This window comes from Passer montanus, unplaced genomic scaffold, assembly GCF_014805655.1.
Source record: "Passer montanus isolate IOZ18808 unplaced genomic scaffold, ASM1480565v1 scaffold434, whole genome shotgun sequence".
NCBI lineage: Eukaryota > Metazoa > Chordata > Aves > Passeriformes > Passeridae > Passer > Passer montanus.
The window spans coordinates 1-11715 of record NW_024369196.1 but is presented as its reverse complement, the minus strand read 5'-3'; the positions used below and the strand labels follow the sequence as shown (position 1 = coordinate 11715).

Below are 11715 nucleotides of genomic sequence, written 5' to 3'. Positions count from 1 at the left end.
GGTAAAGGGGGCGTGGTTAAAGAGGGGGCGTGGTTGAATGTAGAGGACTAAATTTGGGGCGCGGTCAAATAGGGGGCGTGGCTAACCTGGAGGCGTGGTTAAATAGGGGGCGTGGTTAAGGTGGAGGTGTGGTTAAATGGGGGCGTGGTTAAATGTGGGGCGTGGTTAATTTGGAGGTGTGGTTAAAGGGGGAGTGGTGAAAGGGGTGTGGCTTAAAGGGGCGTGGTTAAAAGGGGGCGTGGTTAAGGGGAGTGGTTTTAAAGGTTGTGGTTAATTGGGGTGGGGTTAACGAGGGGGTGTGGTCAAATAGGATGCAGTTAAAGGGGCGTGGTTAAATGTGGAATGATTAACAAGTGGGCGTGGTCGGACAGGAGGCGTGGTTAAAGAGGGGCGTGGTTAAAAGGGGTGTGGCAAAGGAGGAGGTGTGGTTTAAATGGGGCGTGGCTAAAGAGGGCTGTGTTTAATTAGGAAGCACTGTTAAAGGGGGCGTGGTTAAAGAGGGGCGTGGCTAAAGCCGGGGAATTTAAAGGAGGTGTGGCCAAACACAAGGCGTGGTCAAATGAGGGCGTGGTTTAAAAGGGGCGTGGCAAACAGCTGCAAATCAAAAGGGGCGTGGCTTAGCGGCATGGTCAGGACACAGGTGGGCGGTGCCAACTGGGTGTGTCTAAGGGGGCGTGGCTTTCACAAAGGGGCGTGGCCTGACCCCGTTTTGGGTTCAAATCCCGGAAATGAATTTCAAGGAGGCAAATTTGAGGGCGGGGCCGCAGGGGGGGCGTGTCCTCCTGTAACCCCTCCCCCCGCAGAGCTTCGGCTCCGCCCCTCCCGGCCCCTTGCCCGGCGCGGTGGGCGGGGCCGGGGGGGCTGCCCTGGGGCCCCCGCTGGGTCTGGGGGCGCCCGAGGGGCACCGGGGGTCGCCCCCCCACGATTACCTGCCCATCGCCGTGCTGACCACGCTCTGCTGCTTCTGGCCCACGGGCGTGGTGGCCATCGTCAAGGCCGTGCAGGTACGGATTTGGGGGTGATTTGGGGGGGATTTGAGGGGGTTTGGGGGAGATTTGGGTAGGTTTGAGGGGGTTTGGGGGGATTTGAGGTGATTTCAGAGGTTTTGGGTGGGATTTTGGTGGTTTTAGGGGCAATTTGTTGGTTTTAGGTGGGATTTGGGATTTCTGTATTTATTCTAGGCAGGATTCTGTTGATTTTGGGTGGGATTTTGTTTATTTGAAGCAGATTTTTTTGGTTTTAGGTGGGATTTTGTTAGTTTTAGGCAGAATTGTTGTGGTTTTAGGGGGGATTTGTGTTTTTTTCTCGGGGATTCCGGTGGGATTTCGGATTCCGTCGCCGTGCCCGGCACTAATTAGCCGCCGTCCCTAATTAGGTGCGCACGGCGGTGGCGCGGGGCGACATCGTGTCGGCCGAGATCGCCTCCAGGGAGGCGCGGAACTTCTCCTTCATCAGCCTGGCCGTGGGCATCGCCGCCATCGTGCTCTGCACCATCCTCACCGTCGTCATCATCATCGCCGCGCAGCACCAGGACAACGACTGGGACCCCTGAGACCCCCAAAACCCGAAAAAACCCGGGAAAAAATCACCCCGAAATAAGGGAAAAAATTTATCTAAAAAAAAAGCCCCAAAATTTGCCAAAAGAATGAAAAAAATTGAAAAAAAAAATCTCAAAAAAAACCCCAGAAGGCCAAAAAAAAAAATCTCTAAAAAGAGCCCCAAAATTCCGCAAAAGACAGAAAAAAAATTGAAAAAAAAGGCCACAAAATTCCCCAAAAGACCAGAAAAAAAATCGAAAAAAAATCTCAAAAAAAACCCCCAAAAGACCAGAAAAAAAATCTCTAAAAAAACCCCAAATTCTCCAAAAGACGGGAAAAAAATTGAAAAAAAACCCTCAAAAAAACCCCCCAAAAGATCAGAAAAAAAAATCTCTAAAAAAACCCCAAATTCTCCAAAAGACGGGAAAAAAATTGAAAAAAAACCCTCAAAAAAACCCCCCAAAAGATCAGAAAAAAAAATCTCTAAAAAAACCCCAAATTCTCCAAAAGACGGGAAAAAAATTGAAAAAAAACCCTCAAAAAAACCCCCCAAAAGATCAGAAAAAAAAATCTCTAAAAAAACCCCAAATTCCCCAAAAGACCGGAAAAAAATTGAAAAAAAGTCCCCAAAAAATCCCGCAAAAAAAAAAAAAAAAAAAAAAAAAAAAAAAAAAAAGGCCACAGAGAATCCCACTAAAAGAAAAAAAAAAAGGCGTGAAAAAATCCCAGAAAAAGCACAAAAAAAGTCCAAAAAGGCCACAAAAAGCCCAAAAGCCCCCCAAAACAAAAAAAAAAATCCCCAAAATTTCCCCAAAATACAAAAAAAACCCCCAAGCACTCAAAAAAATTAAAAAAAAACCTTCCCACCCCAAAAAAATCCCAAAGAGATTTTTTTAAAAATCCCAACAACACCTCCCAAAAAACCCCCGAAACATTAAAAAACAAACAAAAAAAAAATTCCAAAAAATCCCCCCCCCCCAAAAAAGCTCAAAAAAAGCCAAAAAAGCTCAAAAAAAGCCAAAAAAAATCCCCAAAAAACCCCCCCCAAAGCCCGCCCGGGAGGGGCTTCGCCATCCCATAATAAGCCCCGTGATGGATTTTGGGGGGGGGGAGCCGGAGGAGCGTCACCGTTGCCATGGCAACCGAGTTTCAGGGATGGACCCCCCCCCCAAAGCAAACCCGGCGGCGTTGCCATGGCAACGGGGCCCCAAATCGCGGCGCTACGCATCCCATAATAAGGGGGGGGTGACGCCAGGAGCGTCGCCATGGCAACCGCGCCCCCCCCCCGAAAAAAACGCTGGCGTTGCCATGGCAACGGGGACGGGAAATCGGCGCCCGGCATCCCATAATAAGGGGGGGCGGGGGGTGACGCGGAGGGGCAGAGGAGGCGTCGCCGTCGCCATGGAAACGGGGGGGGGGAGACGCGGCTTTGGGGGCGTTGCCGTGGCTTTCCCGGCATCCCATAATAAGGCCGGCGTTGTCGTCGCCATGGCGACCGCGTGGAAACCGCGCGTCCCGCCGCGTCGCCATGGCAACGCGGCCCGGCCACGCCCCCCATCCCATAATAGCGCCGGGCCCGTTGCCCCGGTGACGCCGCCCCCGCTGTCGCCATGGCAACGGCCGGCCAGGCCCCGCCCCCCGCACGCTTCGCGGCCGCGCCTCATTTGCATGCCAAGCCCCGCCCCCCGCGCTGTGCCCCGCCCCCTTTGGTGGCTCAATAAAGCTCTGGATTGATGAGGGGGAGGGGCGGTGATTATGTTAATGAGGGGCGGAGCCAGGGGCTGGGAGGGGTTGGTGGTCTCCATGGCAACGCCCTGCTCACCTCCCTAATTAATAATTTATTGTTAATTAAGATGTTTATTAATTGGGGGTGGGGTTTCACCCTTAGTAAATATGAATTTGGGGTTAATTAGCATAAATTAGCAATGCTAATCAGCTTAATTAACACCCCCACAAACAGAGCCACTCCCAACCCCTTGATGAGCCCGCCCTCATTAACAGACATCATTAATTAACAGGTAAGGAGACACCAAACGAGTTTGTAATTAACATAATTAACACGCTTTTATTATACATTTGCACAATTAGCAGCTCATTAACGAGCCACCGCCCTAACAACACACAACAACAATATTAATTATTCCACCTCACTAATTAACGCTTTTCACCCCCTAACTAAAGCTAATTACCCGTAATTAGCGCTAATTAAGTGCACATTTTCCCCAGTCTTGTGGCCAGACCCGTGTCACCCTCCTTGGCCGTGCCCCTGGACACTAATTACCCCTTAATTACCCCAAAATTACCGCTAATTAGAGCTAATTAAGCGGAGTTTTTCCCCAGCCTTGTGGCCAGCTGTGCATGCCTCGCCCCGGCCGCCCCCCTGGGCCCAAATTGTCCCCTAATTACCCTCTAATTACGCCCCAATTTCCCCGTAATTACATCCTAATTACTCCCTAATTATCGCCAAATTACCCCCAAATAGCTCCCTAATTATCACCCAAGTTTCCCCCTAATTAGCGCTAATTAAGCAGCCTCGTTGCCCGCCCCGTGTCCCTTCCCTGGCTGTGTCCCACGCACCAATTACCCCATAACAGACCCTATTTACCCACAAATTAGCGCCTAATTAACACTAATTAGCACGAATTTGTGATAATTATGCTCTAATTGCTACTAATTACATAGTAATTAGCACTAAATCAAGCTAATTAGCGCTAATTTCCCCCTACTTTCCCAAGTTACCATATATATACCCCATAATGGACACTGTTGAGCACTAATTAGTGCTAATTAGGCGAACATCTGCCCAGCCAAGTGTCACTCCCCTGGGCCACCTCCTGAACCCAAATTACTCCATAATAGGCCATATTTAACCACAAATTAGCGCCTAATTAACACTAATTAGCACTAATCAGTGCTAATCACCCCTAATTAACGCTAATTAACTACTAATTATTACTAATTACACACTAATTAGCACTAAATAGGACTAATTAGCGTTGGTTTTCCCCCTAATTACCACACAAACACCCCCTAATGGACAGTAATGTACAGTAACGAGCACTAATTACGCTAATTAGGCGAACATCTTGCCCAGGCGGGTGGCCAGGCGCTGGTCCCTCTCGCGGGCCTTGCCGCCGGCCTGATTACCTGCTAATTACCTCCAAATTAGCGCCTGCTTCCCCCCAAATTCCTCCCTAATTACCGCCACATTACCCCCACATGACTCCCTAACGTTTTCCGAATTGCCCTGAAATTGCTCCCTAATTACCCCCAAATTAGTCCCCAAATTTCCCCCTAATTAGCGCTAATTAAGCAGCCTCGTTGCCCGCCCCGTGTCCCTTCCCTGGCTGTGTCCCACGCACCAATTACCCCATAACAGACCCTATTTACCCACAAATTAGCGCCTAATTAACACTAATTAGCACGAATTTGTGATAATTATGCTCTAATTGCTACTAATTACATAGTAATTAGCACTAAATCAAGCTAATTAGCGCTAATTTCCCCCTACTTTCCCCAAGTTACCATATAAATACCCCATAATGGACACTGTTGAGCACTAATTAGTGCTAATTAGGCGAACATCTGCCCAGCCAAGTGTCACTCCCCTGGGCCACCTCCTGAACCCAAATTACTCCATAATAGGCCATATTTAACCCCAAATTAGCGCCTAATTAACACTAATTAGCACTAATCAGTGCTAATCACCCCTAATTAACGCTAATTAACTACTAATTATTACTAATTACACACTAATTAGCACTAAATAGGACTAATTAGCGTTGGTTTTCCCCCTAATTACCACACAAACAACCCCTAATGGACAGTAATATACAGTAACGAGCACTAATTAGCGCTAATTAAGCAGCCTCCTTGCCAGCCCCGTGTCTGTTTCCCTGGCTGTGTCCCACACACCAATTACCCCATAATAGACCCTATTTACCCACAAATGACCGCCTAATTAACACTAATTAGTGCTAATTAACTACTAATTATTGCTAATTACATACCAATTAGCACTAAATCACGCTAATTAGCGCTAATTTCCCCCAAATTACCACACAAACAACCCCTAATGGACAGTAATATACAGTAACGAGCACTAATTAGCGCTAATTAAGCAGCCTCCTTGCCAGCCCCGTGTCCGTTTCCCTGGCTGTGTCCCACACACCAATTACCCCATAATAGACCCTATTTACCCACAAATGACCGCCTAATTAACACTCTCTAATTACGCCCCAATTTCCCCGTAATTACATCCTAATTACTCCCTAATTATCGCCAAATTACCCCCAAATAGCTCCCTAATTATCACCCAAGTTTCCCCCTAATTAGCGCTAATTAAGCAGCCTCGTTGCCCGCCCCGTGTCCCTTCCCTGGCTGTGTCCCACGCACCAATTACCCCATAACAGACCCTATTTACCCACAAATTAGCGCCTAATTAACACTAATTAGCACGAATTTGTGCTAATTATGCTCTAATTGCTACTAATTACATAGTAATTAGCACTAAATCAAGCTAATTAGCGCTAATTTCCCCCTACTTTCCCAAGTTACCATATATATACCCCATAATGGACACTGTTGAGCACTAATTAGTGCTAATTAGGCGAACATCTGCCCAGCCAAGTGTCACTCCCCTGGGCCACCTCCTGAACCCAAATTACTCCATAATAGGCCATATTTAACCCCAAATTAGCGCCTAATTAACACTAATTAGCACTAATCAGTGCTAATCACCCCTAATTAACGCTAATTAACTACTAATTATTACTAATTACACACTAATTAGCACTAAATAGGACTAATTAGCGTTGGTTTTCCCCCTAATTACCACACAAACAACCCCTAATGGACAGTAATATACAGTAACGAGCACTAATTAGCGCTAATTAAGCAGCCTCCTTGCCAGCCCCGTGTCTGTTTCCCTGGCTGTGTCCCACACACCAATTACCCCATAATAGACCCTATTTACCCACAAATGACCGCCTAATTAACACTAATTAGTGCTAATTAACTACTAATTATTGCTAATTACACACTAATTAGCACTAAATAGGACTAATTAGCGTTGGTTTTCCCCCTAATTACCACACAAACAACCCCTAATGGACAGTAATATACAGTAACGAGCACTAATTAGCGCTAATTAAGCAGCCTCCTTGCCAGCCCCGTGTCTGTTTCCCTGGCTGTGTCCCACACACCAATTACCCCATAATAGACCCTATTTACCCACAAATGACCGCCTAATTAACACTAATTAGTGCTAATTAACTACTAATTATTGCTAATTACATACCAATTAGCAGTAGATCAGTCTAATTAGCGCTAATTTCTCCCTAATTTCCCCCAAATTACCACACAAACACCCCTAACGGACAGTAATGTACGGTAAGGAGCACTAATTACGCTAATCAGGCGAACATCTTGCCCAGGCGGGTGGCCAGGCGCCGGTCCCTCTCGCGGGCCTTGCCGCGGACGCGGCGCAGCTCGCGGGCGGCGCCGGCGTGGCCGGGCCGGGCGNGGGGCGCGGCTGCACGGCGGCACCGACAGGTGCACGCGGCACAGCGAGCCCCGCCCCGGCCGCGACAGGCCCCGCCCACGGCGCAGCGTCAGCTTGGACCACGCCCCGTCCGGGCTGGGCTGCCAGGCGCCCGCCAGGCCTGGCCCCGCCCACTCCGCTTTAAGCTCCGCCCCCTCTGAGTTAAACCCCACCGCTTGGTTTTTAAGCTCCGCCCCTTCTGATTTAAGCCCCTCCCTCTCTGATTTCAGCCCAGCTCCCTCTAATTTAAGCCCCACCCTCTCCGATTTAAGCCCAGCGTCTTGGGTTTTAGGCTCCGCCCCCTCCACTTTAAGCCCCGCCCTCTCCAATATAAGCCCAGCTCCCTCTGCTTTAAGCTCCGCCCCCTCTAATTTAAGCTCTGCCCCCTCTGATTTAAGCCCAGCCCCTTGGTTTTTAAGCTCCTCCCTCCCACCTTTAAGCCCCGCCCCCTCATGGTCCAGCATTCTGCCTTTAAGCCCCACCCCCTCCCCTTCAAGCTCCACCCCCTGACCTTTATGCTCCGCCCACTGGGCTCTGAGCTCCGCCCCCTGGCCCACAAGCTCCGCCCCACAGAGCGCCAGCTCCACCTCCCAGTCCTCAAGCTCCTCCTCCAGGTCGTCAGGCTCCGCCTCCCAGCCTTCGAGCTCCGCCCCCCACTCCTCCAGCCCCTCCTCATCGGGCGCCCTGAGCCACGCCTCCTCCAGCGACCAATCCCAGGGGTCTCGCGCCTGATTGGCTGCGGCCGACAGAGGCATCAGGTCATTGGTGGGATCCAGGAGGGGCGGGGCTTGCTGCTCATTGGCTGTGGGTCTGGGCGCTGCGTTCTGATTGGTGGATGGTGCTGCTTTGTGCTGACTGGCTGGAGATTTGTGTCCTGAGTCCTGATTGGCTGAAGTTTTGTGTGCTGGGTTCTGATTGGCTGTGGATTTCTGTCCTGCGTTCTCATTGGCTGGAGTTTTGTGTCCTCTGCTCTCATTGGTTGGAGCTTTGTGCACTGTGTCCTCATTGGTCGGTGCTTTGCATGCTGTGTCCTCATTGGCTGCCTGTGGCTCCTTGCTCTCATTGGTCACCTCCTGTGTCTCTGCGTCCTGATTGGCTGAGCTGCAGCTCCTCCCCCTCTCATTGGCCGAGCCCTGCAGTGGCGCATCCTCATTGGCTGCTGCTAATCCTACATCTCTCTGCTGATTGGCCAGTGCCTCCTCACCATCTTTGCTCCCATTGGCTCCTCCAGGAAGTGCCGCTCCCTCATTGGCCGATGCCGCTACTTCCATCTCCTCTCAACCAATCGCGATCCCCCTAGAGAATAAAGGGCGTGGTTTTCATTTAGGGGGCGGGGTCTTTTGTAAAGGGGCGTGGTTAGCCCTCAATGGGCGTGGCCAGCCCTCAAGAGGCGTGGCTATCTCTAAGTGGGCGTGGCCTGTCCCCGACTCCCCCTGAGGGCGCTGAAGCCGAAACCTCCCCGCTCTCCCCTTGCCGTGACGTCACTTCCGCTCTCTCCCCCGCTAGGCCCCGCCGCGCCGCCGCGCCGTTGCCATGGCAACCCCGCTCTCCCTTTCCCGCCCCACCGGGCCCGGCCGCGTCTCCTACCGCCCCGGGGCTCCCGGTTGCCCGCTCCGGGGCCGCAATCCGCGCCGGTGCCGCCGCCGCGGGGCCGCCACCCGCCGCCGCTTCCCCTTTAAAACCCTGAGGGAGGCCGGAAGCGCCGCGCCGCGCATGCGCCAGGAGGCGGGCGGGAATTCTCTGCGCTGCTATTGGCCGGAGCCTGAGGCAGGGCGAGCGCTGATTGGCTGGCGGCCAGAAGGGGCGTGGCCAGGCGGCGTGAGGGGGGGAAGATGGCGGCGGCGGCGCTGGCGCCGGAGCTGCTGGTGCAGCTGGACCCGGGGCGGTTCCGCGCCGATAATCTGCTAGGGGCCGAGGACTGGGGTGAGCCCCGGGCCTGGGGAGGGACCCCCGCCGTGGGGAGGGGGGATTCGTGTGGGGAAAGGGGGCGGGGCGTGCTGAGAGGGGGCGTGGTCTTTTAAACAAATCAACTCCGGGGCGTGGCTTGTGTGGGCGTGATTTGAGTTAAAATATTTGTTGGGCGTGGCCTAAGTGGGGCGTGGTTTGCATGTTTTACCTCAAAATGGGCGGGGCAAACTGGGTGTGGTTTGTTTGGGGCGGGATTAAATCGGGTGGGCGTGGTTTCGCCGCGACCACGCCCCCTTTTATGCAGATGATGCCCTCTACGGTTGCCTTGACGACCGCCTGGACCCCGCCCACCTCTTCCCCTCCCTGGACCCCGACCCCATGGTAAGCCACGCCCCTTTCCCTCCAAACCCCGCCCACTTTTGGGCGTGGTCTGGCGTGGCCACGCCCATTCGGGGGTCCCGACTCTTGCCCCTCCCCCGCAGTTCGGCTGTGCCCTGGATGGGGGGGGCGGCGCCAGCCCCCCCGACCCCCCCTGGCACCCGGAGCCCCCCCTGCCCTGCCCAGGTGGGACTGGGGGAAATTTGGGGAAATTTGGGGGGTCCTGGGGGGGTTTGGTAGGGGAAATTTGGGGGTCCTGGGGGGATTTGTGGGGGATTTTGGGGGGTTTTGGGTGGTCCTGAGGAGATTTGGGGGGGATTTAATGGAAATTTTGCGAGGATTTGGGGAAGATTTTGGGTGGTCTTGAGGATTTTGAGGGAATTTGGGGGCCCTGGTGGATTTTAAGAGGGATTTTGGGAGGTTTAGGGTGGTCCTGGGGGGATTTGGGGGGAAATTTGGGTGGAATTTTGGCATTTTAGGGGAAATTTGGGAGGAGCTCAGGGTGATCCTGAGGGATTTTAGGATAAATTTGGGATTTTAGGGGGAATTTGAGGAGGGTTTTTAGGAGGAATTTTAGGAGGAATTTTTTGGGGTTTGTAAAAGAACATTTGGGATGTTGGAGTGGGGGGGTCACTCAAAACCCCCAAAATCCCCCAAAATCCCCCAAAATCCCCCAAAATCCCCCAAAATCCCCCAAAATCCCCCAAAATCCCCCAAAATCCCCCAAAATCCCCCAAAATCCCCCAAAATCCCCCAAAATCCCCCAAAATCCCCCAAAATCCCCCAAAATCCCCCAAAATCCCCCAAAATCCCCCAAAATCCCCCAAAATCCCCCAAAATCCCCCAAAATCCCCCAAAATCCCCCAAAATCCCCCCAAAAAGATCTGCAGGTGAAATCGGAGCCGGGCTCGCCGACCTCGTCCCTCAGCTCCGACTGCTCCTGCTCCTCCGAGCCCCAAATTTGGGTAAGAGACCCCCAAAATACCCCAAAATCCCCCCCAAAAATACCCAAGAATTCCCTCAAAAGTCTCCTCAAAAGTCCTCCCAAAATCCCCCCCAAAATATCCCAGAATTCCTCTAAAAAAATCCCAAAATCCCCACAAAAATCCCGCAAACTGCCCCAAATAAATACCCCAAAATCCGCTCAGAAATTCCCCAAAATGCCCCCAAAATTCTCCTTAAACATTCTCTCAAAAATGTCAAAAATCCCCAACGGTTCTCTTAAAATCTTCTCAAAAATCTTCCCCAAAAAATACCCCAAAAACATCCCAAAAATCCCCCAAAATCCTTTCAAAAATCCCCCAAAATCCCCTCAGAATTTTCTCCAAATCCTCCCCAAAATCCCCCAAAATTCCCTCAAAAATACCCCAAAATCCTCTCAAAAGTACCCCATAAATCTCCCAAAATCCCCCCAAAATACCCAAAAATCCTTTCAAAAATACCCCAAAATCCTCTCAAAAGTACCCCATAAATCTCCCAAAATCCCCCCAAAATACCCAAAAATCCTTTCAAAAATACCCCAAAATCCTTTCAAAAATCCCCCCAAATCCCCTCAGAATTTTCTCCAAATCCTCCCCAAAATCCCCCAAAATTCCCTCAAAAATACCCCAAAATCCTCTCAAAAGTACCCCATAAATCTCCCAAAATCCCCCCAAAATACCCAAAAATCCTTTCAAAAATGCCCCAAAATCCCTCCCAAAATACTCCCAAAAATCCCCCCAAAAATCTCCCCAAAAAGGCCCCAAAGTCCCCCCAAATCCCCCCAAAATTCTTTAAAATTTCCCCAAATCCCCCCAAATCTTCCCAAAATTCCCCGAATTCCTTTAAAATCCACAAAAACACCCCCAACCACCCCAAAATCCCCCCTAAAAATCCTCAAATAAGTGCGAAAAAAATCCCCTAAAATCCCCATTTTTCCTTCTGAAAACCCCCAAAAAACTGCAAAAAAATCCCGAATCTTCTTAAAATCCCAATTTTTCCCAAAATTCACCCAAAAATTTCCCAAATTTTTTCAAAAGTTCCCCCAAATCCCCCCAAAATTCTTTAAAATTTCCCCAAATCCCCCCAAATCTTCCCAAAATTCCCCGAATTCCTTTAAAATCCGCAAAATCCCCCCCAAATTCCCCCAAATCTCTTCAAAATCCCCCCATATCTTCCCAAAATTCCCCAAATCCCCCCAAAATTCTTCAAAATTTCCCCAAATCCCCCCAAATCCCCCCATATATTCCCAAAATTCCTCAAATTCCCCTAAAATCCCCAAAATCCCTCCAAAACCCCCCCAAATTTCCCAAATCCCTCCAAAATCCTCCCAATTCCCCTCAAATTCCCCCAAATCCCTCAAAATTCCCA

General features: G+C 50.9%; 3 protein-coding genes across 3 annotated transcripts; 2 read left to right on the top strand and 1 right to left on the bottom strand.

The window, feature by feature from the left end:
* The first annotated feature begins 625 nt into the window (after positions 1-625).
* Positions 626-1591, top strand: PRRT1 (proline rich transmembrane protein 1). The gene is made up of 3 exons (XM_039720361.1): positions 626-658; positions 789-1004; positions 1376-1591. The coding sequence occupies exons 1-3, from the start codon at positions 626-628 to the stop codon at positions 1550-1552; spliced, it is 426 nt and encodes a 141-aa protein (XP_039576295.1). The 3' UTR covers positions 1553-1591.
* Positions 1592-5767: 4176 nt separating this feature from the next.
* On the bottom strand, positions 5768-8806 carry LOC120507558. Its single transcript, XM_039720363.1, has 2 exons — positions 8668-8806; positions 5768-8376 (listed from the first exon to the last, which is right to left on the bottom strand). Exon 2 carries the CDS (start codon positions 8349-8351, stop codon positions 6867-6869), a length of 1485 nt encoding a protein of 494 aa, XP_039576297.1. The 5' UTR covers positions 8352-8376; positions 8668-8806; the 3' UTR covers positions 5768-6866.
* Positions 8807-8875: 69 nt separating this feature from the next.
* LOC120507560 (cyclic AMP-dependent transcription factor ATF-6 beta-like) lies at positions 8876-10331 on the top strand (the record flags this gene model as incomplete). Its single annotated transcript, XM_039720364.1, has 4 exons — positions 8876-9003; positions 9293-9369; positions 9471-9552; positions 10249-10331. Coding segments are annotated over exons 1-4 (333 nt in total), but the record flags the coding sequence as incomplete, so codon positions are not given.
* Between the last annotated feature and the right edge of the window lie 1384 nt (positions 10332-11715).